This window comes from Chrysemys picta, chromosome 1 (genome assembly GCF_011386835.1).
Source record: "Chrysemys picta bellii isolate R12L10 chromosome 1, ASM1138683v2, whole genome shotgun sequence".
NCBI lineage: Eukaryota > Metazoa > Chordata > Testudines > Emydidae > Chrysemys > Chrysemys picta.
Window position 1 is genome coordinate 109,071,577 of NC_088791.1, and position 27,410 is coordinate 109,098,986.

At 44.7% G+C, this 27,410-nt stretch overlaps 2 protein-coding genes across 39 annotated transcripts in view; both read left to right on the forward strand.

The window, feature by feature from the left end:
• CAPRIN2 (caprin family member 2) overlaps window positions 1-3,986 on the forward strand; it is a 64,924-nt gene extending 60,938 nt beyond the window's left edge. For 16 of the 33 annotated variants that reach the window (XM_065566479.1, XM_065566524.1, XM_008164202.4 and 13 more), the window contains 2 exons: window positions 1,095-1,161; window positions 3,078-3,986. In XM_065566479.1, the coding sequence (XP_065422551.1) occupies window positions 1,095-1,161; window positions 3,078-3,646 (636 nt within the window). In that variant the 3' untranslated portion in view covers window positions 3,647-3,986. Of the gene's footprint in view, window positions 1-1,094; window positions 1,162-2,078 lie in introns of all 33 variants that reach the window. The other 17 variants (XM_065566610.1, XM_065566586.1, XM_065566567.1 and 14 more) reach the window with 2 other exon arrangements.
• A 12,252-nt stretch (window positions 3,987-16,238) lies between these two features.
• Window positions 16,239-27,410, forward strand: part of IPO8 (importin 8) — an 88,440-nt gene continuing 77,268 nt past the window's right edge. For 2 of the 6 annotated variants that reach the window (XM_065566649.1, XM_005308736.5), the window contains exon 1: window positions 16,278-16,489. Coding sequence is in view for 2 of the 6 variants with exons in the window: in XM_005308735.5 (XP_005308792.2) it covers window positions 16,406-16,489 (84 nt within the window). In the remaining 4 variants the exon portion in view is untranslated. Of the gene's footprint in view, window positions 16,490-27,410 lie in introns of all 6 variants that reach the window. The other 4 variants (XM_042849930.2, XM_005308735.5, XM_042849919.2 and 1 more) reach the window with 4 other exon arrangements.

Genomic DNA, 27,410 nt, shown 5'->3' on the forward strand with positions numbered 1-27,410 from the left:
TGCATCTGCTCCCAGTGTTGGGAGGTATGCCTACCCCAGCACTGTTTTCTCTGCTCCTGGGTTCCTATGACCACCAGTAGCCAATACTGTCTTGATCTACACATAGCTACCGAGATCCCTCTTGGTAACAGACTGCCAAATTATTTATGCCTTGTTATCTTGAGATGGGTTGATTGTAATGTGCTGTACCAGGGACTACCATTGACTGACAGGTCATCTTAAATAATGCTACTCATATGGAACTGTGTTCAAATGTCACTAGTGTCTGACTTGCACTGAATTGCAAATGGAAATACTGTATTGACTTTAAATCGCCACATGGTTTGTGTCCTGGTTATATTGGACGTGGTTCCAACTCCTGATCTCTAGGATGCTCAGGCTAACATGTCAAGGGTTCTTCTCTGAAGTTTAAGGAGCTGAAGGTGCATAGTAGACAGGAGGATGCTCTGCTGTGAAATCTGTTCCTCTTCACTGGTTCAACAGAGCTTGTATTAAGTTTCAAGAACACTGCAGTACCTAAGAGGGTAGACTGAATGGCTGGAGTTTGGCAAATAGGAAGTTGATCTGTGAATATTGACTAAGGGCTGGTCTACACTGGGGGGCGGGGTGGGGGGAATCGATCTAAGATACGCAACTTCAGCTACACAAATAGCATAGCTGAAGTCAAAGTATCTTAGATCGAATTACCTGGGGTCCACATGGCACGGGATCGACTGCCGCGGCTCCCCCGTCGACTACGCTACCGCCGCTCGCTCTGGTGGAGTTCCGGAGTCGACGGTGAGAGCGTTCGGGGATTGATATATTGAGTCTTAACGAGATGCGATATATCGATCCTGGATAAACTGATTGCTACCCGCCGATACAGCAGGTAGTGAAGACATACCCTTAGCCTCTGGACACATGGAAAGCAATTTATGATCATGTATATTTTGTACGTCAAAAATAAACAATCCCCAAGTGCATACTAATTAACTTTCTAAGCAAACTAAGTGTACTTAGAGTTAATTGCCTGTGCTACAGAATGCTAACTTTCTAGTTGGGAGTCTCATTCTTAGATAGTTAAGAGTACTAACTAATACTTTTGTTCCTTCTAGGATGTTAATTACCAGCAGTGCTATAAACGAGGAGGAGTAACTGGCGGTCCTCGATCAAACTCAAGAGGTAAGGCTAACATGATATCCCCAACCATGTGCCTAAAACATTTAAAATGTAATTATATTCTGAATAGTAATGGTATAAAAGGCATAGGGGTCACAAATATAACTTAGATCAAACTTCTGTTGTTCCAGAGTAAAAATCCTATTCAAAATAAGCACTAAACTTTGTCTGGGATCTCCAGTCTAGCAGTCCTCCCTGGCTAATAAATCATTGCAAGTACTAAAGTTTTTGCAACTAGAACAGTTTAATTCTGACAGATCTAATGGTCTCCCATACCTCCATGTCTGCAGTATGAATAGAAGTAGAAAACATTCTTTAAGATGAATAGAAATATTCACAGGGTGCCAGTTTTGCATCCTGTAGCTGATAGCTAATCCTATTTCACTCAAGTCTTGGTTGGCCGTGTGTGTGTGTGTGTGTGTGTGTGTGTAAATAATACATCTTAGCACCTGTCTGTAGGTAAGCTGTCTAGCAAATATGGATCCCAAAAACTTGGGCAAGGTTACACTTATATGGGAAATAGCTTTCAGTGTGAAGCTGTCATATTTTAGGTGCAGTGTAACTTCTCTCCAGGTTGGAATATAAACACTAAACAAATAGATTTTTGAAACTCAACCTTACTGATCCTGAAACCTTTGTTTGAGTACTAATAGGATATTCTGTATCCAAAAAAAAATTGCAGACTAAAACATTATAGGGTGGGGGGGGAAATGAGCTTGCTGTGAGTGAAGAAGAGAGAGATTCCTGCTTTTTATTGCTGGGCATGGAATAAGTGAAGGAGTGGGCTGCAGACCAAAATCTTAATTGTTTACTTTTAAAACCAAAATTTTGTTTTTAAAGTTATAGAAAAGCTAGTCTTACCAGGTCAGCAACTTTAGTACTAAGATCTGATCATGAAATCCTTAGTTCTTGTGTTTTAGGTTACAGACGAGAAAATAGACAGGAAGAAAATTGCTCATCAGGTAGAACTCGAGGTAGAACTCATGGTAGAGAGTACTTCAGGAAGAAGGGAATTGAGGAAACCAGATGACTAAATGAGAGAAGCGGAGACTAAAACAATCTTGTAGCAGAGGACTGAGACAGATCCTACTTCAGTTAGTGTTACTAATGAAGTTGATATAACTTTGATTTTTCCTATACTAAATTTAAAATGTTAGTTTATTATCTTCTTTGTAGGAAAAACAGAACTTGCCTTGAACATTTGGGGTGACTTATGTTTACAAAACTGACTACTATTACATGTATGTCATGTTCTATCAGTGTACTGCATCTTAAAACTGTTACTTGAATGAACAGCTAATGTAGTTTTTTACCTTTTTGGTGGGGTGCAGAAAGTTGCTTGAAAATGGTTTTCAGATTAAGACACTTCTAATATCCATGACAGTGGTACTGCATTCCTTATTTGTCTAGAGTAAGCCATCAGGACACACTAGGACTGACTTCATCAAACTAATTTAGCTTCCATATCTCCTCCTGAAAGCTTACAAGAAGGGTTGCTTCTGAAACTTAATCCTCCAATTGGTCACCATACAACCTTGAGCTAATCAGTAAAAATAAACATCCCGTACTCTGAGAATCTTCAACAGTTGGTGTACACTACTTTGGGATTAAACCTACATGGCAAATAGTTCTGCTAAAGCTGTATTTATAGCTGCTACCCTATATCCTTTAGGGTGTGGACAAAGACTAGTGAGCAATGAACAGTCTTTTGTTTAGCAAGATAGTTTTGACAGTGAATAAAGATTTGTTCCCACAAGGCTCCTTTGACTATTTATTATTGTAGTACATTTATATATACAGTAAACATGCATGCAAGAATACCCATAAACTTTCATGTCTTAATCTTAAACCTGCACTTTGAAAATTATCCTTCTGTCCAATTCTAAGAATCATTTACTGTTGCTAATGATCTTTAACAGCAGGATGGAGTGATTCTTCTCAGGTGAGCAGTCCAGAAAGAGACAATGAAACCTTTAATAGTGGGGACTCTGGGCAGGGAGACTCCCGCAGCATCACCCCTGTTGACATGCCAGTGACAAGCCAAGCTGCTACCATACTACCAGTGCACGTTTATCCCCTTCCGCAGCAGATGAGAGTTGCTTTTTCTGCTGCAAGAACATCTAACTTGGCCCCTGGAACTCTAGATCAGCCCATTGCATTTGACCTTCTGCTGAATAACCTTGGAGAAACTTTTGATATTCAGCTTGGTAGGTTTAATTGTCCAGTGAATGGCACCTATGTCTTCATCTTCCACATGCTGAAACTGGCTGTGAATGTTCCACTGTATGTAAACCTTATGAAGAATGAAGAAGTCCTAGTGTCTGCATATGCCAATGATGGGGCTCCAGACCATGAAACAGCTAGCAATCATGCTGTCCTACAGCTTTTCCAAGGGGACCAGATCTGGTTACGTCTGCATCGGGGCGCTATCTATGGAAGTAGCTGGAAATATTCTACCTTTTCAGGGTATCTCCTGTATCAAGACTGAAATCAGTGTAATGTTTACAAAAGCTGCTCCAAACAAATTGGTGGAGGGGGGGAACTAGCTTTGCACTTAATACTGATTTCATAGAAATATGGTTCCATTATCTGGGAGATGGTGGTCCTGTTTTGCAAGGTGAAATCCTGGATCGGGTTACTGAATCAGCACTAATTTGGCACTTTATCAATTGTGATGTAGCCTTGCTAGTTAAGCTGTGAATGTATATTGTTTGCACTTATCCTTTAACTGTATTGATGTCCAGCTTACTACACTACTGATATAATTGCCTCAAGTATGGGCTATTCACAATGCCTTGTTGTGCCTCAATAAAACAAATTAATATGCATTTTAGTATTTATTTTTATAGTGTTATTTATTATAAAACTCCAGCCAGAAACTTGGTCCACTAGCTTGTGGTGTGAAGTATATTGTATTTTTAATCATGAAAATTTAGTCTTCACCCTGAACTTTAGGAAACTGTGCTTGAATTGTTGAATTTTTTTTTAGATGAAGAGACCATTGGCTCATTGTTTGTTCCCCCTGCCAATGCTGTATGTTCTCCTGAGCTCTGTCCTTTCCAGTGCTAAATGAATCAAAGTAATGGCTTGGACACTACTGTTGCTGGTATTAACTTCTAGATCTTTCAATTAAGAAATTGCTCCTGATTCAATCTAAATTAATCTTATTTTGGATGTCCCAGGTAATCTAGTTACATCCCTCTACATTTTTCCAGGGATATTCACTTTAGACTCCCTTTAGTCATCACATAGCCTGTTAATATGCTTCATAGTCTTAAACTTAACAGTTCCTCTAGACCCCTAATCATTTGTTCTGTATATTCCTTTCATTCTGATGTTCCTTGTATTGAATTCCAGAATTGAAACCAGTGTTTTAAGTGCTGTATAGAGGGTGTAAAACTCCTCTGTGGTATATGTAACCCAAAATCACACTTGAAGAAAGCCCAAACGTGCTGCAAACTCCTAAGCTGTTGACTGTCCCAAGTCTCAATTTGGTAGAATTGCTTTGAAATCTTGCTAAATGGACTTGAGTTTTTTCAGTCTTTCTATCTGAACTCTAAGGTGTATCAGGATATTTCTCACTCCCATCTAAAATTTCATAGTATTGTTTAATATGCAGATCTCATTAACTCCCTCTTTAGTTAGCTTAAGCTAATCGGGTCTCACTTATCCCTGCAGCAATTCATTAGACAGCTCTTCAGTGTAATATTACCATATAGCAAAGTTGTTCAACCAGTGTTCCATCCATGTTGGCTGCTCACGTCAAGTTAACTGGAGTATTTAAGTACAGCTTTAAGGCACTGAAGTGCAGTGCTTCAAGTACAATGTAAAATGTCGTCATTCTGTGGTTTCATATGTCTCAATTATTTAATATGGTATTTATCCGAAGAAGGGAGGAGGGTCATATGCAAAGATCTTTGTTTTAACTGAAGCTTCATGGTCTGTTTATTTTTAGTTGCAGTTAGTATCCCTGACCCAACTGAGGTATTTAGGAGAGAATACGCAGCTTGATGTGTATTTCTAGGGGTAAGTTCTACAACTGATAGAGCAAGAAAAGCAGCTCAGTTGCCTTTTTTTATTGGCTCTGCAACAGGAAAACGGAAGTTCAGTGAGCAACTATAACACGGAATACATCCGATCTGAAGGAAAACGTTGCCATTTTAGGCAGTTTTGATTACCCTACTTAGAGAGTGCAGATGTACTCTCAAACTACACTACTTTCATCTGCTAATCATGTAATTCTGTCCAAACTATCAATTCCATGGCCAGGAAGGACCATGCTGACTATCTAATCTAACCAGTAAAACACATGCCATAGAACTTCCCTGAAACAATTGTTCAAACTAGAGTGGGTCTTTTTAGAAATATAGTCTTGACTTTAAAAATTTCCAGTGATGGTAAATTGTTCCAATGGTTAATTACCATCACTGCTGAAAATTTACCCCTTTATTTCCCACCTGAACTTGTCTAGTTTAATCTTAAATCTAGCAGACAAAACCCTGAAGGCTAGAAGAGCCCACTATCAAATATTTGTTTGTGTAGGAATTTAGACTGAAAGCCGCCTCTTAATGAAGTGAAGGTTAAGTTAAACCAAGTTGTCTGGCAAGATTTCTATAAAGATGCTGGGTATCCATGGTTCTGTTATCCCTTAAGAATATAGATTTTTCTCCATTCAATTGTATTAAGGTTAATTACCAAGTGATAATTGCAAAGATCACATTTGAAGACTTTTATTTGCTTGTCTCAATCCTGATTTCTCACCACTTTTCTATGGCTCTTCAAAAATTGCTCATAGTTCTGTGAATTTGCTAATATCCCTAACACTTTGGTATGCAGATCATCCAGAGTTGTTTAACTTGTGAATACCTAAGTAATCTTAATCCCACTCCAGTTGTGTAAGCATAGTGTAAACGTGCTAGTTTTGACTCTCCACAGTAAAGAAGTGTCCAATAGGATGGCTTCTCCTTTCCTTCATTTCAGGCAGTTCCCTATCAATAGAAATTTAGGCTGCTGGAGGGTATGAAAGTCTTAACTATTTTCTTACTTCGAAGCTGTTTCTGGTTTTCAAGAAATGTTCACTTGTACAGTATTTGGTGCAGGTTTTGTCTAACAAGAGAAACTAATCAGGTATTAAATTTTTCTCTGCATCAAGGTAAACCAAAGATACAGCTTGTAGTGGTTTTTTTTTCTACAGGCAGATATAGGCACTCTCAAACACGTGAAGTTTGACAGGACACAAACTTCTCCACCAAGCCTCAACCTGTTCTGGATTCAATCAACACATCTTTGACCACATGGAAGCCAGTGACTAAATCAGCATTCCTTGACATAATTTAGGATCTCTTGATCTTTATAAATTTGTCCTGGCACCATCCTACTGCTTCACTGAGATGCTGCTTATGCCACCTCTTGAGTCCCTTTACACAGGTGGTTTGCTGCTTCAATTGAGCCATCAGTACTCATTTCAGTTGCTGGTGAAGCTGACTGACCCATGTCAGTCTAATAAATTTATCAACAGTCAAAAGCCTTACTGCTGCCTGACTTCATATTGTTGGTTTGCTTTAAGCTTCTTTAATCCACATCCTATCCCAAAACTGTTTCTGTTGATTCCCTTCCTGCATAATCATTTCAGTTTGGCTTGCTTAGATTTTTAGCAAGTAGCAGCTGTTAAAACCCTTACAAATTCTTCTCCAGTTTCCAATTCCATATTTTCATACTAATCTAATAGAAATGATTCAAGGTAGGAGACACAGCTGGTAGTAATTGTATATCCCAGTTGACCATGCTGCTTCAAGTGAATTTTCTAGCTAAAACATGACTGCATCTAAGTGCAACTCTTCTCATCTCTTAAATGGTGAGATGTCTTTACCAATCCACACTTTCATAACTGACTCAGCTCTACTCATTAGCATGCACACAAGCACCTAGATGTTTGCAAACTATGTGGTGGGTGAACAGATTTCCAAATAAGCCCTTTTCAACTATTCAGAATACATACTCTGGACTATAACAGTCTGTAATAATAATACTAGCTCATTCTATGCAAGTGAAAAGCATGAAGATATGCCAAAGTATATTAGTTGAAACTTATCAGTATACAATTACCTTGCTAGTTAAGGTTACAAACAGAATAGATTATGGATGGCTGTAGTAAATGTCATAGTTCATAATTTTTATCTCAACTTGAAAGATGGTTTATGCAATTTCAGCTGTTAAAAGATTTAGACCATTTTACAGAAACTCTTAATTCTACATAACAGCTTTTTTATCAAAGCTACAACTATTACACTAATTTCTTGTAATACATGGGACAGTACCTCAAATGACTGTCTTCCTGTTTACAGTTCCTGTATTGACTACCAGCAAGTCCTCTCTCAACACTGAGGATGTTAACAGTGATAGTCCTAGACTAGATGAAGTTCTAGTGGTTTCCAATATTCTCACCATAGTGTCATCAAAATCTAGGCAGCAGAGTAGACACAGTTGAAGACTAGTACTCTAAACAAAAACATAGTAGCACACAAGGTTCAAGAAAGCACCCAAAACCCAGTGGAGAACAGTCTTGAGTTTTGATCAGGTGTTTGTTTAGGTCATTCATAAGCACATAGTATATCTGAAAGCTGCAAAGTGCACAAATACAAGTAGATATTGCACAATCTCGGTTTAGTGTAGTTGCCTAACCCTAGACTGGTTGATGCCCTGGTCTTTGCTTTCATCCCATGCCTAAACACCTACACTGTGGCAATCTGTGGAAATACTCTATGTAAATGATTCTCTTTTTAAACTCCATGTTTTAATCTAACAATATCTTCAGACTAAAACAAGACCTAGATTTATATTCATCTTTTTGGGAAAGCATTTAAGCTGGTAAATCTCAATGCCTTTTGAAAATGTTTAAGCAAAATTGTGGATGTGTTATGTAGGGTTAATGTAGACCTTTTCTGCACACTTAACCCTTTCCCCTCTCTTTACTCATTTGTTGCTTTTTGAATATCTGCACTGCTAACACATCTATGCAGGATTCAAATTTAAATTGTAGATTTCCTAAATCCATGGAGAAGAGGACACCGCACTACTCAGTTCTTGGTAAATCTTTTTTACTGGGCTAAGTCTTAAAATATGGTAGTATCATAATTACCTTACAATGGCTGCTGGAGACAACTTGTCTCCTGGCTGCAACGTAAGACAAATAACATTAGGTTTTGTTTCAAATTCTGTTGAATGAAAAGCCTGTTTATAGTATACTGTAAAACAAGTTTCCTTAACTGTGGATTAATTTAATGGAATAGTGGAATAAACTTGAAATGGCAGTGTTGAAGCTGACTTAAGATTTTTGCTTTTTTAGGCCACAAGTGTATTGAGGCAGAGATACAAATGATCTGCCACAATTGTTGCATTTGACATAATTTTGTAGTTAAAAGAAATCCGCATTCTGCTGTGCTAAGATGCAATAATTTCATTACTCATCACAGTAATGTCACCTTGGCTTTGCTATTTACCTCTTCCTCAGACTACCTTCAATACACTACAGTTATTCTGCCAATAAAATAAGTAATAGATGAGACTAGTTCAGAACTGACAGTCAAAGCTTTGACTGTGGGCCACCACAAATAGCCTTCCTAATCATGATACTAGTATCAAATCCTGATATTTGCCTTTAGCTATTTGACAAATGGAGAAATGGCCTTGTAGAATTAACCATGTTGTTGAACTAGATAAACTAGTTTTATCTTGCATAGACATTTGTGAATAAGTCTTTATCCTTAAGTGTTGAACTTGAAATATGATGGTTGCCTTCTGATGGCAAGCAGTATATATGTTTGTATTTACTGTCTGAATCATTTGCTGAAGGATGAGAAGATCCAGTGATATTCCCCTCTGGTGTTATCTGGACCAGTGATCTGCTAGATCACCCCAGTCCTTGACTCTGAGAGCCAGCTTTACCCTGCTCTGTTGTGAGAACCCCCACTCCTGGGCTGTTCACGCAGAGCCTCTGGCATATAAGCAGCTCCTAGCGACTTGCAGCTGAATGACTCTAGCCAATATCACCAGTCCCAGACACAACCCTAGGAACCTCCATCTTGCAGTGTCCAGTTATGCCCGCTGGATGCTACAAACTCATGAGTTTGTCAATTTAACAAAGAAATTGATATGTACCAGGCTTGTTATCCCAAGGGGAGTCTCTGATTTACTGTAAACCAAATGCACTGCTTCAGGTACCATAAAGGAAACAAATTTATTAACTCTGAAGATCGATCTTAAGTGATTAAGTTAAAGCATAACAAGACAGATTTGGTCAAATGAAATAAAAGCAAAACACCTTCTAAGCTGCTCTTAACACTTTCAGTGTCCTTACAAACTTAACCAGCCTGTGGTGAGAAGCATCTGGTTACTTTTCAGTCAGGCTCTCTCCTTTGATCAGCACTTCAGTCACTTGGTGTGGTGGTGGCTATAGATGGAAGAGAGAGAGAGAGCATGGCAAAATATCTCTCCCTTTTATCATGTCCTTTCTTTCCTCTTGGCTTTTCCCCCTGGTCCCCTTCAGACTCAGGTGAGCATTACCTCATCGCAGTCCCAAACTGCAAACCAAAAGAGTGGTACAGTCTAAGCCAATACCAAGTACTTCATCTCATGTAGGAACAACCCCTACTCTATGGCACCACTCCTCTACCTCTAGGTACATGTGATGGAAGGACCTGAAGGTGTCTGCTATCTGGAGGGTTACGTTTACCTGTGATGTGGGATATGAGAATTTCCCCCGTACCAACTTCCTCTCCCTGCCTGTAAGACAGCATCTCTCTCTCTTTATTCCTATCTCAACTGTCCATCTCTTATGAGGGTAAAAGTTTATTCTTCATCAACTAGCAGTGGTGATTTGCCCACATTCTCCTATAGCTTTCCCAGATTTTGGATCTGAAGGGAAGTCTAGGCTATCCTATTGCTCTAAACATATAGACTATTAAGCTCTAATGTCATGGTACCCATCTCCCTGATCCCCTTCTCCACGTCCTTATGGTGCCCCATTGTGGCAACAGTAAAACCCCTGGGGGCTTTTAAGGGAATACTATCCTCATGTACCCTCTCATACTGAGTAAGTTAGGCAACAGCCCACACCACCTCAAGCTCCTCCAATTCAAATCCAACAACTGGAAGAACCCTTGAAGGAAGAACTACCCATATCAGCACTCACCGCAATCTCTCCTGTATCATGATGTCTGGCTGATAAGAACTCATAAAAAGAGTAGCTGAGGCATTCTAGATTCTACCTGAAGTTTCTCAAACTATTAAACAGTCTTATGCTTCCATGTCAGGACAAGATGCCTCCCAATTCAGCCTGCAAGAAACATGTGACACATTCCTGCTACCATTTCCCTGACTGCTAAGAAGACAGAAAATAGTAATGGGAGCAGAATATCTATTCTCCCCAAAGGTGGCAGCTACAAATGAAAGGAATAGGTAACCCTACTTCAAGATGACCCCAGTTTAAGCATCTCAACCTCAACCGCTGAGACTTCTGTCTTTAAAATGTGTTTTAATCCCCTTTCCCACACACCCATCCTAGATAACCAGCTATGTAAGGAGAAGAATAATGCTACTATTACATATAGATGTGACTTTAAAACACTGAAAAACCCAATTACTTTTCTGTCTAATAGCAGGCTAAACTGTTGAAATGCTTGGAACCTGTTACTGGACCATTGACTTAGTTCATTGTCTCTCATTTAAGTGAAAACCCCAGAACAAAGAATACTATATGTCTTGACACTTTTTTTAACCTCAACACAGCATCCTCTCTTCATTGTTATCATCCTTCTTCTAAAAGATGGAGCACTACATAAACTGTCACTTATTTGTACAATAAATGAGGAAATACTGAACAAAGTGTCATGAAGGACAATATCAATTTCTTATTGAAAATGCTGGATTTGCTGTAATGGGGGTGAATATAGGACAGCAAGGTACTTAAATGTAGCCAGTTTAAAGCTGCATCAGAAAACCACATAAGCAGAAACAATATACCTGATAAGGGGTGGTTTGAAGGTTTTTGATGCAAGGGACTAGGTTACTAGTTTCATTCTAGGCCAGTTGTGTACTGACAGAATAGTATTACAATCTGAACAATGTGACCTATGTGACATGACTTTGTAGTCTTAAAATTTTAAAAAGCACCTAGGTCATTTGGGAGCCAAGTCCATGTTCAAAAAGTGCCTAAGTCACTTGGGTGCTTTCAAAAACAGCCTTTGTTCACTTGGCAAGGGGTAGGTACACAGACCATACATAATTGCTATCATAATTGGCTCCTTAACTAGCAGTCTCAATAGAGAAATGCTAAAGTTACTCTCCATTTAGGGGGATTATGTAGAGCAGTGGTTCTCAACTTACTTACCATGGTGTTATGTGGGCTGCAGGTTGAGAGCCACTGGCCTACCCAGCCCTGTGCTGCCAACCTGTCCCTTCCGCTGCAGGCCAGACCCACATGCACTGCACCAACCCCCTGCCCAGCTCGCCACTGCCCACAGCCAACCCCCGCCCCAGACTTCTATACCCAGCACCCCCTGTGGCTGCGGGGCCAGGAGCAGAGCCCCAAGTAATACCTGGAGGTGCTGCAGCACTCCCTGTGAACCCCTAGTTCCTGGGCCTATGCTGCCCTTCACACCCCTCCTCCCCCACTGCCCGGAGCCCACCTAGCGACCCACTCTCTCGCACCATGTCCTCCGGCTGCTGTCACCGACCCCACTGCCAGCAGGAGTGCTCCAGCAGGGCTGCTAACACCTCTTCCCCCTCAGCCGGCCCCACCCCCTGCCAGACAGGGAGCAGCAAATCTTGATTTTTTTTTTTTTTTTAGCACATACTGGAGCTGCAGCAGTGTGCTAATTGGACTGCATGTGGCTTGCAGGTTGAGAAACACGGTTTATAGAAACTCATACTGTAGTTGCTTTCAGGAGAAGAGAGTTCAAGCAGCTGGGTAGGCAACTTGGTAGCCTTAGCGCTCCCAACTATTGGTCCAGGCTGTTGCCTACAATATTTTCTTCACCCTAACTTCAAGGACAGCCGTTAGTGAATACTTACCTCTATCATTTTGCATGGAACTAAAAATCTGTATGCTCTTTAACAATTAAAATTGTCCAATTTAAGGAAAACACAAGTTAGGCTGCCCCATTTCCTTCTTTTCTTTTTCCCCCTGCCCACAATTGAATTATCCTACATACTGACGTATGAGAGTAGATTTATGTATCCTGGGAATGTGGCTAACCTGCAGAGGTGAAAGTAAGCCGGTATTCCGTAGTATGCCGTACTGGACTGGCTTCCCCCAGGGTGGCAATTTAAAGGGTCTGGTGCTCCCAGCAGCAGCTGGAGTCCCGGGCCCTTTAAATTGCTGCCGGAGCCCTGCCGCCGCTACCCCAGGGCTCCAGCAGTGGGGCTGTGGTGGCAATTTAAAGGGCTCTGGCCGCTGCTACCACCCCGGGCCCTTTAAATTGTTGCCAGAGCCCGGCTGCTGGAGCCGGCAGAGATTTAAAGGGCCCAGGGTGGTAGTGGCGGCCCAATCCCTGCTGCCGGAGGCCTAGGATAGCAGTGGCAGCCGGGACCCCCGGGGCTCCATTGGCAATGTAAAGAGCCAGGGGCTCCACTGCAGTAGTGGTGGTTGGGAGCCCCTGGCCCTTTAAATCACCACCGGCACCCTTGGCCACCGCTGCTACCCTGGGGCTCTGAGAGCAGGGCTTAGGTGGCGATTTAAAGGGCCCAGGACTCCACTGTGAGAGCGGCGGCTGGAGCCCCAGGCCCTTTAAATGGCCCCCGGGGCTCCTAGCCGCCTCTGCAGCTGGTAGCTCTGGCATTGATTTAAAGGGCCCCAGGCAACCAGCCGCCACTACTGCAGCCAGAGCTTTGGCCCTTTAAATCTCGATTTAAATGGCCCGGGGCTCTAAAGGCCCCACCTCTTCCAGTTGGGGCCATGCCCCTTCCGGTTGATGCCCCGCCCCCTGTTCAGGACTCTGGCGTACCGGTAAGTCCTTTAAATTACTTTCACCTCTGCTAACCTGACTTCACTGGAGTTATGTCAGATTAACATCAATATAGCTGAGTAAAATTTGGCCTTATGAATAAATAAAGTAAAATTTACAACTATGCTAACATGATGAAGTAAATATTACCCATGTAAAGGGATTGATTACCTGCCAAAAATTCAGAGGCACAACCAGAATTTTCCTAAGGAGGGGGCCCAAAGTGGAACACATGGAGGAGGCAGCATGAAGAGATCGCATGCCAGGATTCAGGGAAGCAGGGAGCTGAGTCTGGGTGAGTCCTACGGCTCCAGCTCCAGGAAGAGCTACTGCCTGCCTCTGCACCCTCAGCTGTGCTGGGCACTGACCGCTTCAGTTGCCACTTCTTCCAGGACCAGTCCCAGCTGAGGACCTCTTATCCCACCCACCCACTGGAGAGACCAGGACTAGCTGGGACCTCTTCCTCCACTCCTCTCCCACCAGAGAGATGAGGAGAGACTGAATTTGTGGTAGCATCTATGGCCAAGAGGACTCCCACCCCCCATCTGCCTCCCATTGCACCCCTGTAAGAAAGTGAAGGAATTTCCTTCACCCTACCCTCCTATCGTATTTGCATAATTGACCAGGAGCATTTTCAAGGCTCTTTTACCTCTCTTTGGAAGGTTAGTATTGGTCCCTGGAACTAGTTAACTGCATGATATAGATGTCAAACAAGTGCCTGTGGGCTGGTTCAAACTAGCCTGATGTATGTATTTGGCCAGCAGGGTAGATACAGATTCTTTGCAATGTAAGCTTACATTTTTAAAAGTGAGTTTCTAGTCCTCATCGTTGTGAAGAATTCCAAATGTGAATGGAATACAATTGATGCAGTACTGTCTTCCTGAATCTGCAGATACCATAACATTTCCTCAGTGTCGACAAAGCCTCAGCCTGTTTCTTCAGCTGCAAAATTGGGATGATAATACTTAACCACTGCATCGGGATTATGTGAAGTTAATTCACTGTTAATAAAGCACTTCTACATCCTGTGATGGAAAGGTCTCATGAAGAAACTATTCATTACATGAAAGTGTGGCCTCATTTTTGTTGGTAGAAAGAAACATGATTGCTAAAATGTAGTTGAAATCGGATGCTACAACTGTGGGATGTTATAAAAGAAATAACTATACTTATCAGGGTGAAGGGATGAGGTAATACTAATTAAAATTTCAAATTTTTAAAGTCCATTGGTTATACCTACACTGTCTCTAGTTAAATTGGATCATATGCACTTGAGAAATGCAACTGTAGGACAAGCAAATACTTTTCTGTTTTGTAAAGAATTCAGGTATCTTGTCACTTGGGAACTTGTAAATGTTTAGGGCTACACTATCAATGGCCTTCATAATATAGCTGATTGTGTTTATTTTTATACCTCTCAAGATATTTCTATTTTGGTAAAATTGCCAATATGACCATCTTATTTAAAACCAGCTGAATTCATCTCTGAACTATTAGGTGGGGCAATCACTGATAGGTAGGGCCCTACCAAATTCATGGCTATGAATCTGGTCTCCCCCTGTTAAATCTGCTCTTTTGTGTGCTTTTACCCTATACTATACAGATTTCACAGGGGAGATCACCGTTTCTCGAACTGGGAGTCCTAACCCAAAAGGGAGTTGCAGGGGATTGCAAGGTTATTTTAGGGGGGTCACAGTATTGCCACCCTTACTTCTGCGCTGCCTTCAGAGCTGGGCAGACGGAGAGTGGCAGCTGTTGGCTGGGTGCCCAGCTCTGAAGGCAGCACCCCCCCAGCAGCAGTGCAGAAGTAAGGGTGGCAATGTCATTACAGGACACAGAGAAGGCTACTGTCTTCCACACTGAATAGTTCCTCACACTCTGGGAAGGGCCAAGACCTGTTAACCTATAAAATCCAAAGTCCTTTTCAGGGCACCTCGCTGAGTAAGACACTGGCCTAAAAGCACAATGGGTTGATTTAAATCCAAGTGGAAAGCCTCAGTTTAAATCAGATTATAATCAACTTTTCTATTTGTACTTCAATTGTATACTAAAGAAAGGGGCATTCTCATTGGTTGATATAACCATTAAAACATGTTGATTTTCAACTAACTAGAACCTTTACACTAGATTTGATACATCTTTTTGCTAGTAGCTAGGAGGGTACACTGTAACTATAAGCTATTATTTCTTACTCTAACTTTTTAGAGAAGGAACAAAGTAGAGCTACCAATATTGGCCTCTGTGGGACTCATACCTTTCAACTAGAGAATCACTGCTCCACTAGCAGGGCAAGCCCTGGGGGCATTTTGAAGAAAAGACTCTGTTGCTGCAGCCAGCCACCACCCTTTCTAAACAAATCTATCAGCTGGAGGGGCTGGGGCAAGGATCATCTCTACAAGCTGCAGGGGGAGGGGACAGAAACACCTAAACCAGGGGTTCTCAAACTGGGGATCTGACCCCTCAGGCAGTTGTGAGGTTATTACTTGGGGGGTCATGAGCTGTCAGCCTCCACCCCAAGCCCTGCTTTACATCCAGCACTTATAATGGTGTTAAATATATACAAACGTTTTTTAATTTATAAGGGGGGGTCACACTCAGAGGCTTGCTGTGGGAAAGGGGTCACCACTACAGAAGTTTGAGACCCACTGACCTAACCCCCCCAAACACCTTCAAGCTGCTAGTGAAGCAGCTTTGACCCCCTCCCCATAGACAACCCCCCTGAACAGTTTCCAGGGGAACAATCTCTCCCCTGCCCAGGAAAAAGCTGGAGGGAGCACCTGTGCCTATGCTCCTCCTCCCTGGGGGAGGTGCACACCTCCATCCCTCCACCCACTTCAGCAAAACTCCAGCTAGGTGGCGACCGGGGGCACCTGTCACCCTCCCGTCAAACAGTAATGACAGGACCAGCTGCGCCGGGAGGGCGGTCAAGGAGACAAGTTTCCGTACTACAACATGGCCGCCCCCATGGGGGACAGGGCGTGCTGTGGCAGCCGCCGTAAAGCAGCTTTGCAATGTCATTGTCCCTTTCCGTACAACAGTATGGTGGCCTCCTTTCCCTTGCCCCGGCTGCAAGAAGCTGAAGGAGGCGCGGTGGCCGTAAAGCAGCCCCCGTTTCCCGACACCCGGCTGTCGCGCGCACCGGTGTGAATGGCCGCGGGGAGCGGAGCGAGCTGGTGATTGAGGGGCTGGGGACGGGGGGCGGCTCTCGGGGCGGCGAAGCGCTGCCTCCCGGCGTCGGGGGCGACATGGATCCCAACAGGATCATCCAGGCCCTCAAGGGCACCATCGACCCCAAGCTGCGCATCGCGGCCGAGAACGAGCTCAATCAGGTGAGGGGGCCGAGGCCGGGCCCTGCCCCTTTGCCCGCGGAGACGGGGCCCCGGCTCGGGGCGAGTCCCGGTGATCGACCCCCCGCTCCCGCTCCCTGCGGCTGGCGGAGTCTCCGCACTGCTCTGCCTGTCCCTCGCGCTGCCCGGGGCCGGGGGCGCCTCGTCTCTGGGGCGGGGGCTGCTCGCCCCTGCACCACAGCCCGTGTGTGTGTGTGTGGGGGGCTCCCCCGGCCCCTGGGGGCTGCCCTGTGGCTCTTCCCCGGCTTGGCCAAGGGCAGGCGGATTCCCTCTGTGCCCTGCCAGCCGCCTTCGCTCCTGGTAGGGTAAAATGGGGGCGGCAGAGGGGCCAAGAAAACCCCCGAGGGAGCCTGGACATCCCCGAAGCATCTTGCCCGGGAGCTTCTGCTTCATGGCTGCCCCGGCCACCAGCTGCCGCGCGTCTGGCGGCCTGTGAGCGCTGTCAGCGCTGGGCCTCCACGCGCTGCTCTCAACCCTTCGCTGGACCCCAGCCCCAGTGATGCTAGTGCTTGTGGTGCTCATCTCTGTTGGGAGTGAAGGCGGGGGGAGGGGGGGCAGCGAGGGGGACCTAGCGAGCACCAGAACTCCCTCTCCCCCTTCACCTGAGCTGTCTATTGAGCCTGTGCGGATGGGGGAATCTGTCACTTTCAGCATCTGACAGCTGGTTTTGCAGGCTCTGTGGAGTGGTGATAAGGGCAGAGCCAGGTTGGTCCTAGGCACCAGTGGACTCTAACTACAGGCAGCTCCTAAATGGAAACAATGCTTAAAGGGGTTGTCAGCTGAAATTTAAAATGGTATAAACCTGAAGTACAATAGAAATATTTCCACAATTAACAGGAAAATCTGATGAGACGTTTTGTTGTGAAAAAAAATATTCCCCTGCAGTGTTTGAAAGCTAAGGCATTGATACTGCAACTGGCTATGTATGAAGAGACTTCTGTGCCACTGTGGAGTTCCACTGACTTCACTGGGAACCTGTGTGGTTATAGAGGTCTGCCCATGTAGCACCAGTTGCAGGATCAGTGCCTTCACTTTCTTAACTAAGTTTGTGAGCTTAAAAATATGAGTCAGGAAATGTCGAAGTAAAGGTTGCACCTGAATTCTTAATTTGGTGGTCTTGTACATGTGCATTAGACTTGAAATACATGATTGTGTACTAGTTTTTCAAGTAATACATATAATATACAATACTTCAGTACATTGTATGTGCAGGTTACAATGCTTGTGTGCCTCATACCATTCACTGTGAATATTGTACATTGACTCTCATGGATTCCTGATATATACATTAGACGTATAGATTATGCAGTGTTTGTGTATATAAAGTTCTGGAAAAACTCTGATACTCTTTCTTAGATATCACAGTATATCTGGTGGTCATGTAGTTAGACTACTGTAATGGCACGAGGGTATACAGTTAAGTTTATGCCTGCAATCATAATTTTGGCACTTCCTGAATTTTGGTTTGTTATACAATCTTAAAATTCTCGTAACATAGGTATTTTGATGGAATATAGAAAAATAACTTCAGTTTTGAACTTATTTTGAAGAGACCCACTTTTCGGGGTCTTCACTAGGTTAATTGAAATGATTAATAAGGTTTCGCAGGATTCAGGTTCAGTTTAGAAATTTGTCCTTATTCTAATTTTCCACGCTTGCAATTTAAAACCACTCCTGAATTAGTTATATCTAACACTCTCACTTTTAGAGTGAGAGTGTTCACTGTTGATTGATAATGGGCATTTGAAATGCTGTGAGGGGGGGGTTATATCAAAATGTGGCCACCTTCTTTATTTTACAAAGTCCATATTTATTTAAAAAACACAAAAACAAATCCATCAGTGCTTGTTTTACCCTTATTAAAAACAACATATGGGAGCAAAACTACAATAACAAACTGCTGTATGTTTGGCAGGGTTAGAGCAAAAGAATGATTGTCTGGATTCCTGGATCCTGTTCCTGACTCTGTCATTGATTTGTTGCACATGAGTGTTATGAAGCTTAAAGAAAGTTTTGAAGATTGTTGGGTTCATCAGATGAAAGATGTGATGACTGCAGATTACTAGCAATATAGTTATTGTTCAGGATTCTGGTTCAGTTTCAAGGTTGCAGGGGAACTTAACAATGTTTTAAAAAGCATGTATTTTTTTTAAGGAAAGCTGACAGGATTTTTTAATCTGGTTTAAAAAGTGATTCCTGGAATTAAGAGAAATGTGTAATATTTTTGGAGGCCTCCTGTTCCTAGAGTGAGTGAGCATTATGGATTTAACTGACGCATATCAGGTTATCTTGTTATGACATACTAATGCTTGCAACACTGGCTTTAACACTAATCCCTGAATGAATGGAACAAAAATGTTGCCTGAAGAATGAAAACTGAAGATAATCAGTTAGATATTGATTTTTGCCCTTGGAATTCTGAAACATTTCAGTGCTAACCTCTGGAGCAAGGCTTTAAAGCCTTGTCAAACTTTAGTAAATCCTATGACAATACTGACCTGGAATTCACTTTCATATCTCAGAATTCAGATGCTGATTTATGTCATATGCCAGCAATTATACCAAGAATACACCTCTTTTGGTGACTAACGGCTTGTCTAAACACAAAAGTTGTACCACCTTATACTGGTATAGTTAAAGCAGTACAATCCCCTTAGGGTATGTCTACACTATGGGATTAATCCGAATTTATATAATTTGAATTTTGAAAACAGATTGTATAAAGTCGAATGTATGCGGCCACACTAAGCACATTAATTCGGCGGTGTACCTCCATATACCGGGGCTAGCATCGATTTCCGGAGCGTTGCACTGTGGGTAGCTATTCCATAGCTATCCCATAGTTCCCGCAGTCTCCTCCGCCCATTGGAATTCTGGATTGAGATCCTACTGCTGATGGGACCAAAAACATTGTCGCGGGTGGTTCTGGGTACATCCTCCCCCCTCAGCAGGGAAGCAACGGCAGACAACCGTTTCGCGCCTTTTTCCTGGGTGAACAGTGCAGACGCCATACCACGGCAAGCATGGAGCCCGCTCAGCTCAAGACAGCAGTCATGAACATTGTAAACACCTCGCTCGTTATCGTGCAGTTTATGCTGAACCAGAACCTGCAAAACCAGGCGGCGAGGAGTAGGCTAAGGCAGCGCGGCGGCGAGAGTGATGAGGACATGGACATGGAATTCTGTCAAACCGCGGGCCCCGGTGCTTTGGAGATCATGCTGTTAATGGGGCAGGTTATAGCCGTGGAACGCCGATTCTGGGCCCGGGAAACAAGCACAGACTGGTGGGACCGCATAGTGTTGCAGGTGTGGGACGATTCCCAGTGGCTGCAAAACTTTCGCATGCGTAAGGGCGCTTTCATGGAACTTTGTGACTTGCTTTCCCCTGCCCTGAAGCGCCAGAATACCAAGATGAGAGCAGCCCTCACAGTTGAGAAGCAAGTAGCGATAGCCCTGTGGAAGCTTGCAATGCCAGACAGCTACCGGTCAGTCGGGAATCAATTTGGAGTGGGCAAATCTACTGTGGGGGCTGCTGTGATGCAAGTAGCCAAAGCGATCACTGAGCTGCTGCTAAGAAAGGTAGTGACTCTGGGAAATGTGCAGGTCATAGTGGATGGCTTTGCTGCAATAGGATTCCCTAACTGTGATGGGGCGATAGATTGAACCCATATCCCTATCTTGGCACCGGAGCACCAGGGTACCCAGTACATAAACCGCAAGGGGTACTTTTCAGTGGTGCTGCAAGGACTTGTGGATCACAAGGGACGTTTCACCAACATCAACGTGGGCTGGCCGGGAAGGGTTCATGACGCTCGCGTCTTCAGAAACACTACTCTGTTTAAACGGCTGCAGCAAGGGACTTACTTCCCGGACCAGAAAATAACCGTTGGGGATGTTGAAATGCCTATAGTTATCCTTGGGGACCCAGCCTACCCCTTAATGCCATGGCTCATGAAGCCATACACAGGCAGCCTGGACAGGAGTCAGGAGCTGTTCAACTACAGGCTGAGCAAGTGCAGAATGGTGGTAGAATGTGCATTTGGCCGTTTAAAAGGTCGCTGGCGCTCGTTACTGACTCGGTCAGATCTCAGCCAAACCAATATCCCCATTGTTATTGCTGCTTGCTGTGTGCTCCACAATCTCTGTGAGAGTAAGGGGGAGACCTTTATGGCGAGGTGGGAGGCTGAGGCAAATCGCCTGGCTGCTGATTATGCGCAGCCAGACACCAGGGCGATTAGAAGATCACACCAGGAACTGCTGCGCATCAGAGAAGCTTTGAAAAACAGTTTCATGACTGGCCAGGCTACGGTGTGAAAGTTCTGTTTGTTGAAAACCCGCCCCCTTGATTGACTCATTCCCTGTAAGCAAACCATCCTCCCCCCTTAAATCACAGCTTGCTTTTAAAGGAAATAAAGTCACTATCGTTTAAAAATCATGTATTCTTTATTAATTGATTATAAACATAGGGAGAGAACCGACAAGGTAACCCAAATGAGGTTTGGGAGGAGGATAGGAGGGAAATAAAAAGCCACTGAAAAAAATTCAATATAATGACAGCCTTTTGGTTGGGCTGTCCACTGGGGTGGAGTGGGAGGGTGCACGGAGCCTCCCCCCCCCTGCGTTCTTACACGTCGGGGTGAGGAGGCTATGGAACATGGGGAGGGAGGTTATACAGCAGCTGCAGCGGCACTCTGTTATCTTGCTGCCGTTCCTGAAGCTCTACCAGACGCCGGAGCATGTCCGTTTGATCACGCAGCAGCCCCAGCATTGCAGCCTGCCACCTCTCGTCTCGAGCGTCCCTCATGACCTCATGTTCACTGCCATCTTTCCTGTACTTAGATACCGTGTCCTTCCACTCATTCAAATGAGCTCTTTCATTGCGGGTGCACTCCATTATTTCCGAGAACATCTCGTCTCGCATCCTCTTTCTCTGCCGCCTTGTCTGAGATAGCCTTTGGGACGGAGGAGGGAGGCTTGAAAAATTTGCAGCTACTGGAGGGATGGAAAAAAGGAGAGAAGTTTTTAAAAAGATACATTTTACAGAACAATGCTTATACTCTTTCACGGTGAAAAACACTATTCACATTACATAGCACATGTGATTTCAGTACAAGGCCGCATTTTCCATCTTAATATTGAGTGCCTGTGGCTTTGGTGTTAGAGATCACAGACGCAGGTCCGGGCAACAGAATTTGGCTTGCATGCGGCCATGGTAAGCCATCGTCTTTCGGCTTCTGCGCCCTCCTTTCCCACATACCAAGCAAAGCCCGTTGACTGCTGCGGTTTTCCTGTTAACCTTCAGCAGCAGAAAACAAACTAACCCCCCCCCCCCATCCAGTTCTCTGGGATGATCGCTTTATCCCTTCCCCCACCGCGTGGCTGGTATCAGGGAAGATCCCTGCAGAAACCAAACTAACCCCCCGCTCCCCCACCCGCCATGAATTATCTGGAATGAGCGCTGTACCCCTCCCCCCCACTGCATGGCTGGTATCAGGGAAGATCCCTGCTAGCCAAAGGCGAAAAGCTCAGCACCAATCCCCCCCCCGCCGCGCTTGGCTAACTGCAGGGAAGGATTTCTTTTCAGCCACAGGCAAACAGCCCAGTAGGAACGGCCAGCTCTGTCCCCTTAATTAAATTCCCGTATTTCAACCAGGTTACCATGAGCGATATCACTCTCCTGAGGATTACACAGCGAGATAAAGAACGGATGTTGCTTGAATGCCAGCAAACACCGGGACCATACGCTGCCAGGCTTTGTCATGCAATGATACCAGATTACTTGCTACTAGCATGGCGTGGTCAAGTGTCCTACCATGGAGGACGGAATAAGGCTGCACTGCCCAGAAACCTTCTGCAAAGGCTTTTGGAGTACCTCCAGGAGAGCTTCATGGAGATGTCCTTGGAGGATTTCCGCTCCATCCCCAGACACGTTAACAGACTTTTCCAGTAGCTGTACCGGCCGCGAATGCATCCCAAGTCCTCAGGGCAAATTAATCATTAAAAAATGCTTGCTTTTAAACCATGTTTTATATTTTAAAAGGTAAACTCACATAAGGTCCCTTCCATGGGGTCATGGTCTTGGGTACTGGCTTGGGAGGGTACTTCAGTCAGGCTGAGAAAAAGATCCTGGCTGTTGGGGAGAACGGAGTGCTGTGTGCTCTTCGCAAGCTCGTCCTCCTCCTCCTCCTCTTCCCCGTCCCCTGATGAGATTACCCCCGCCTCGGAATCCACGGTCAGAGGTGGGGTAGTGGTGGCAGCCCCCCCTAGAATTGCATGCAGCTCAGCGTAGAAGCGGCATGTCTGCGTCTCTGACCCGGAGCGACCGTTTGCCTCCTTTGTTTTCTGATAGGCTTGTCTGAACTCCTTGACTTTCACGCGGCACTGCTCTGAGTCCCTATTGTTTTGGCATTTCGTCTTTTCGAACAAAGTTCTGCTAGCACTGAATCCTCTCCCCATATAGCGATCAGATCCAGTACCTCCCTCACGGTCCATGCTGGTGCTCTTTTTCGATTATCGGCCTGCATGGTTATCTGTGCTGATGAGCTCTCTGTGGTCACCTGTGCTGTCCTGTGCTGGGCAAATAGGAAATGAAATTCAAATGTTCGCGGGGCTTTTCCTGTCTACCTGGCCAGTGCATCCAAGTTCAGATTGCTGTCCAGAGCGGTCACAATGGTGCACTGTGGGATAGCTCCCGGAGGCCAATACCATCAAATTGTGGCCACACTAACCCTAATTTGAAATGACAGTATCGATTTTGGCACTACTCCGCTTGTCAGGGAGGAGTACAGAAATCGATTTTAAGAGCCCTTTATTTCGAAATAAATGGCTTCGTTGTGTGGACGGGTGCAGGGTTAATTCGATTTAACGCTGCTAAATTCGAATTAAACTCATAGTGTGGACACAGTTATATTGGTATAAAGATGCTTATACCAGTACTACTTTTTCCTACGTGTGAAGAGGAACAAGCTATACCAGTATTGCTGGGTCCATAGTAGAGGTTGTACTGGTACAACTATTTCAGTAAAAAAAAAATCACACCCGTAGTTAAAATAGTTTTGCTGGTACAAAACCTTTTTGTCGACCAGGCCTACATCACTTTTGATGAAACTGGCAACCTTTTATGTGTGTAATATTTAATTAAAAAAGAAATGTAAATAAAACTAATAGGCCACACACACACAGTTTTTAACCAGTGTTTTTTCCTTTAAGAACATTCTGTTAATCCTCTAGTATCCCTTCTTACTTCCTCTTCCACCTCTGGAAAGCCTTTCTCTGGTGAGGAGATCCTGAAGCATTTATCTTGTGCCTTATCACCAACCTACCTTCAATTAGCCAGAGGCAATTTGTGGAGATTTATGCATGGCCCTCCTGACTTCCAGGGCAGAATATGCTGCCTTCCACGAGACTCCAGGCCCTAGGTCTAGAGATGAGTAAACTGAGAGCCAGAAAGTTAAGTGATTTGGCAACGGTGTTGCAGTGACAGAACTATTAATTGAACTTACAGAAGGAATCTTGATTCACCTTTAGTTGGTGAAGAATTGTGGGGCTGGACAGAGAGCTAATGATTTCTCTCCATTTCTTTGAATCCAGCCCAGTGGCTCATGTGTGATCCAAATTGTATTTGTTTTGGAGTTTAGGCAGTGACTCCTTCATGGTGCTACTACCTCTTTTTTATGTAAGCCTCAGTTTTGATACCCCCATCCCTAATTCTCAAAAAAAAATCCTTCTTTGAGTAGTGTCCTTATGGGTGCTCCACTGTAGGTTTGTCTGCACCCCTGCACCTCTGATCACAGAATTTTCGTGGCAGTCTCCATTCAGCCTGCGCATGCGTTGCCCCCCCTCATGCTCTGCCACGAGGCTAACCAACACTGTGCAGGCAGACCTCCTCAGTTTCTTCTCAACCGCCCCTAGCTAAAGATGGAGATTTAGCTGTCCGTTAGTGGATCATTAACGTCTTCAGAATTGTTAATTTTAGCTACCTTTTTTGGAGCTTCCTTTTCTTTTTCTTTTTTTAATCTTTATTACTAAAAATAATTACATCCTACTTTATTTTGGACATCATTTTTCTTTGACCTTCTCCTTCCTCTCCCCCGGGTCTGGGGACCCCTCTGGACAGGGTATGCCTGATTCACAGGGCTTCAAGAAGTGTCAAAGGGTACGTCCAGACTACCCACCGATTCGGCGGGTAGTAATCGATCTATCGGGGATCGATATAGTGCATCTTGTCTAGACGCGATATATCGATCCCCGAACGCACTCCCGTCGACTCTGGAACTCCACCAGAGCGAGGGGCGGTAGCGGAGTTGACGGGGGAGCCGCGGCTGTCGATCCCACGCCGTGAGGACCTGAGGTAAGTCGAAATAAGATACGTCGACTTCAGCTACACTATTCCCGTAGCTGAAGTTGCGTATCTTACATCGACCTCACCCCCTAGTGTAGACCAGCCCTTAGTTGCAAGGAATTTATCCTGGTGACTGATGGACTCAGTGTGTCCACTGCCTGGGGAGAGAACCACATACCACAGAAGTGTGGTTTGTGCCAACAACTGATGGCCAGATCCAGAAAGGTTAGAGAACTGAGCTGCAAGGCTCTCTTAATAGAGGTGGCCCTTCAACCACCCTCTGAACTGTGTCAAGACCTGGATGATGGGAAGCCTCACTGCAACCCTCTACTTCTAAAGGAGGTGAGCCCAAGAAGACACCCACAAGCCACTCACGCAAGACCTCTAAGAAAAGGACCATTAGTCTCCACAGCAAGCCCTGACCTATCCGAAAATGATTTTTGGCTTGCTCAATGTCATCAGTACTGACGGCACTGAAGCTCTCTAAATCCGGTACCCAAGGCTCACACGGTACCGCCCCAACAGAGCATGTTGGGCTGCATAAGGACCCAAAGGGCACAGGCAAAGAATCATCAGTACTGACTGGGCGTGAAAAATCCAGAAAAGCTGCCCTGGGGAAGGCTCCTATGGTGTGGACATCAACATCAGTACCATATTCGGCATGCCAGGCACCAGCAGACCAGGTTCACATCACCAACTCTTTCGGTGCAGACATCTCGGCACCAACAACCACCACCAGTACCGACGCCTTTAGCACTGCCGGACTTCTGATACGCAACAGACCTTTCGTGTGTGATGCACTGGATTCTCCTTTATTCAGTACCAGGGCCTCAATACCAAGTCCACCCAGAGCTCCAGACTCACTGGCAACATCATGCCATACTCTGCCTTTTTCATCCACTGAGTCTGATAGTGAGAAAGAAGACGTGTTCTCCCGCTGCTCCTCACCCACCCTACGGTGCCCAATTCCAGTATGGACCTCAATCATACCATCCCTCTGATCCCCAGTCTCCTTGGTATGGGCAGCCATTGTACCAACTACCGCCCCTCCCCAGTGGCTCTAATGGGATCGTTGGCAGGCACACAGACATCGTGCTTCCGATGGCGCTAGCGTGGCCCATCAAGAGCCAAAGAGACATCCTTCTTCAGCTGCTGCAACGAGGGCATCCTAGCCCCCTGAACAATTAAGAGAAGAACAAGAGGCAGAAGTCAAGGAGAAAGCTAGCCCCCAGACTAATTTCTCATCGTCATCATCAGACAAGGTGGGGATGCCCCCACCACCATCGTTGGCAGATGACTTTAAGCTGTTTCAGGAGCTGGCCCAGCGGGTGCCAGAGGCACTGCAAATAGCTCTACAGGAGGTGACTGAGTCACACCACAAACTAGTGGACATTTTACATTCTTCTACCTCATCCAGAGTGGCCCTCCCTATTAATGAGGCCCTCTTGGACGCTGCCAAACTCATATGGCAGACTCCTGTGTCGGTCCTACCAACATGCAAGCAGGCCAACAAAAAGCATTATGTGCCAGCAAAAGACACGGAATTTCTCTTCTCTCACCCACCTCCCAGTTTGATCATCGTGGATGTGGTGAATTCAAGAGGCTGCCAACCCCATCTCACATCCACACCCTACGACCAGGACTAGAAGCATCTAGATCTTTTTGGGAGAAAAATATATTCATCAGCCTCTCTTCAGTTCCATATTGTGAACTAGCAAGCCGTAATGGCAAAATACAATTACTTAAACTACTCAAAACTCATTTCCTTTATTGAGCAGCTCTCAGATTCGTACAAAGAGCAATTTAAAGCAAAGACATCACTCCAGTGTGCACTCAGTGCAGCTGACACAGTGGTACACTCCATCTCTACTGCCGTTGTGATGAGACGACCCTCTTTGCTGCACTTATCTAGGTTCCCCAAAGATGTGCAAACAACTGTGGAGGACCTTCCTTTTGAAGGTACAAAAGTGTTCACTGAGAAAATGGATGCTTCCCTTCATACTTTAGTTTTAAAAGATTCCAGGGCTACTCTTTGATCACTCGGAATCTACACACCTGGGCAGAAGAGAAAAGCCCCCAGTCTTCATTCAGACCCCGTTTGTCACAGTATTCATCCCAGAGATTTTATGAACTCCAGAGAAAGAAGTGCAGGTTCCCCAAATGGAAACCATCAGACTCAACCTCCTTCTTCACAGCCATCCACCTTAAAATGACAGTTTTGATGGGTTAGTCAAGGTGCCTGCAGACCATTCTCCTCAATGCTATCCAAAACTGGAAAACCTCCCTTGTCGCTGTGGATGCCGTCTCACTCCGTTCCGCAGTGCCTGGGAAAGGATAACCTCCGACAAATGGGTTTTGGAGATTATTTGAGATGGGTACTCAATCCACTTCACAACTCGCCCCTGCCAACATCCGTCCCCATCTATCTTCAGGGACCCTTCTCACAAGAGCCTGCTATGAGACGAGATTGACCATCCCCTCAGCATAGGAGCTGTAGAGCCAGTGCTCATACATCTAAGAGGCAAAGGCTTTTACTCTCGCTACTTCCTGATACCCAAGTAAA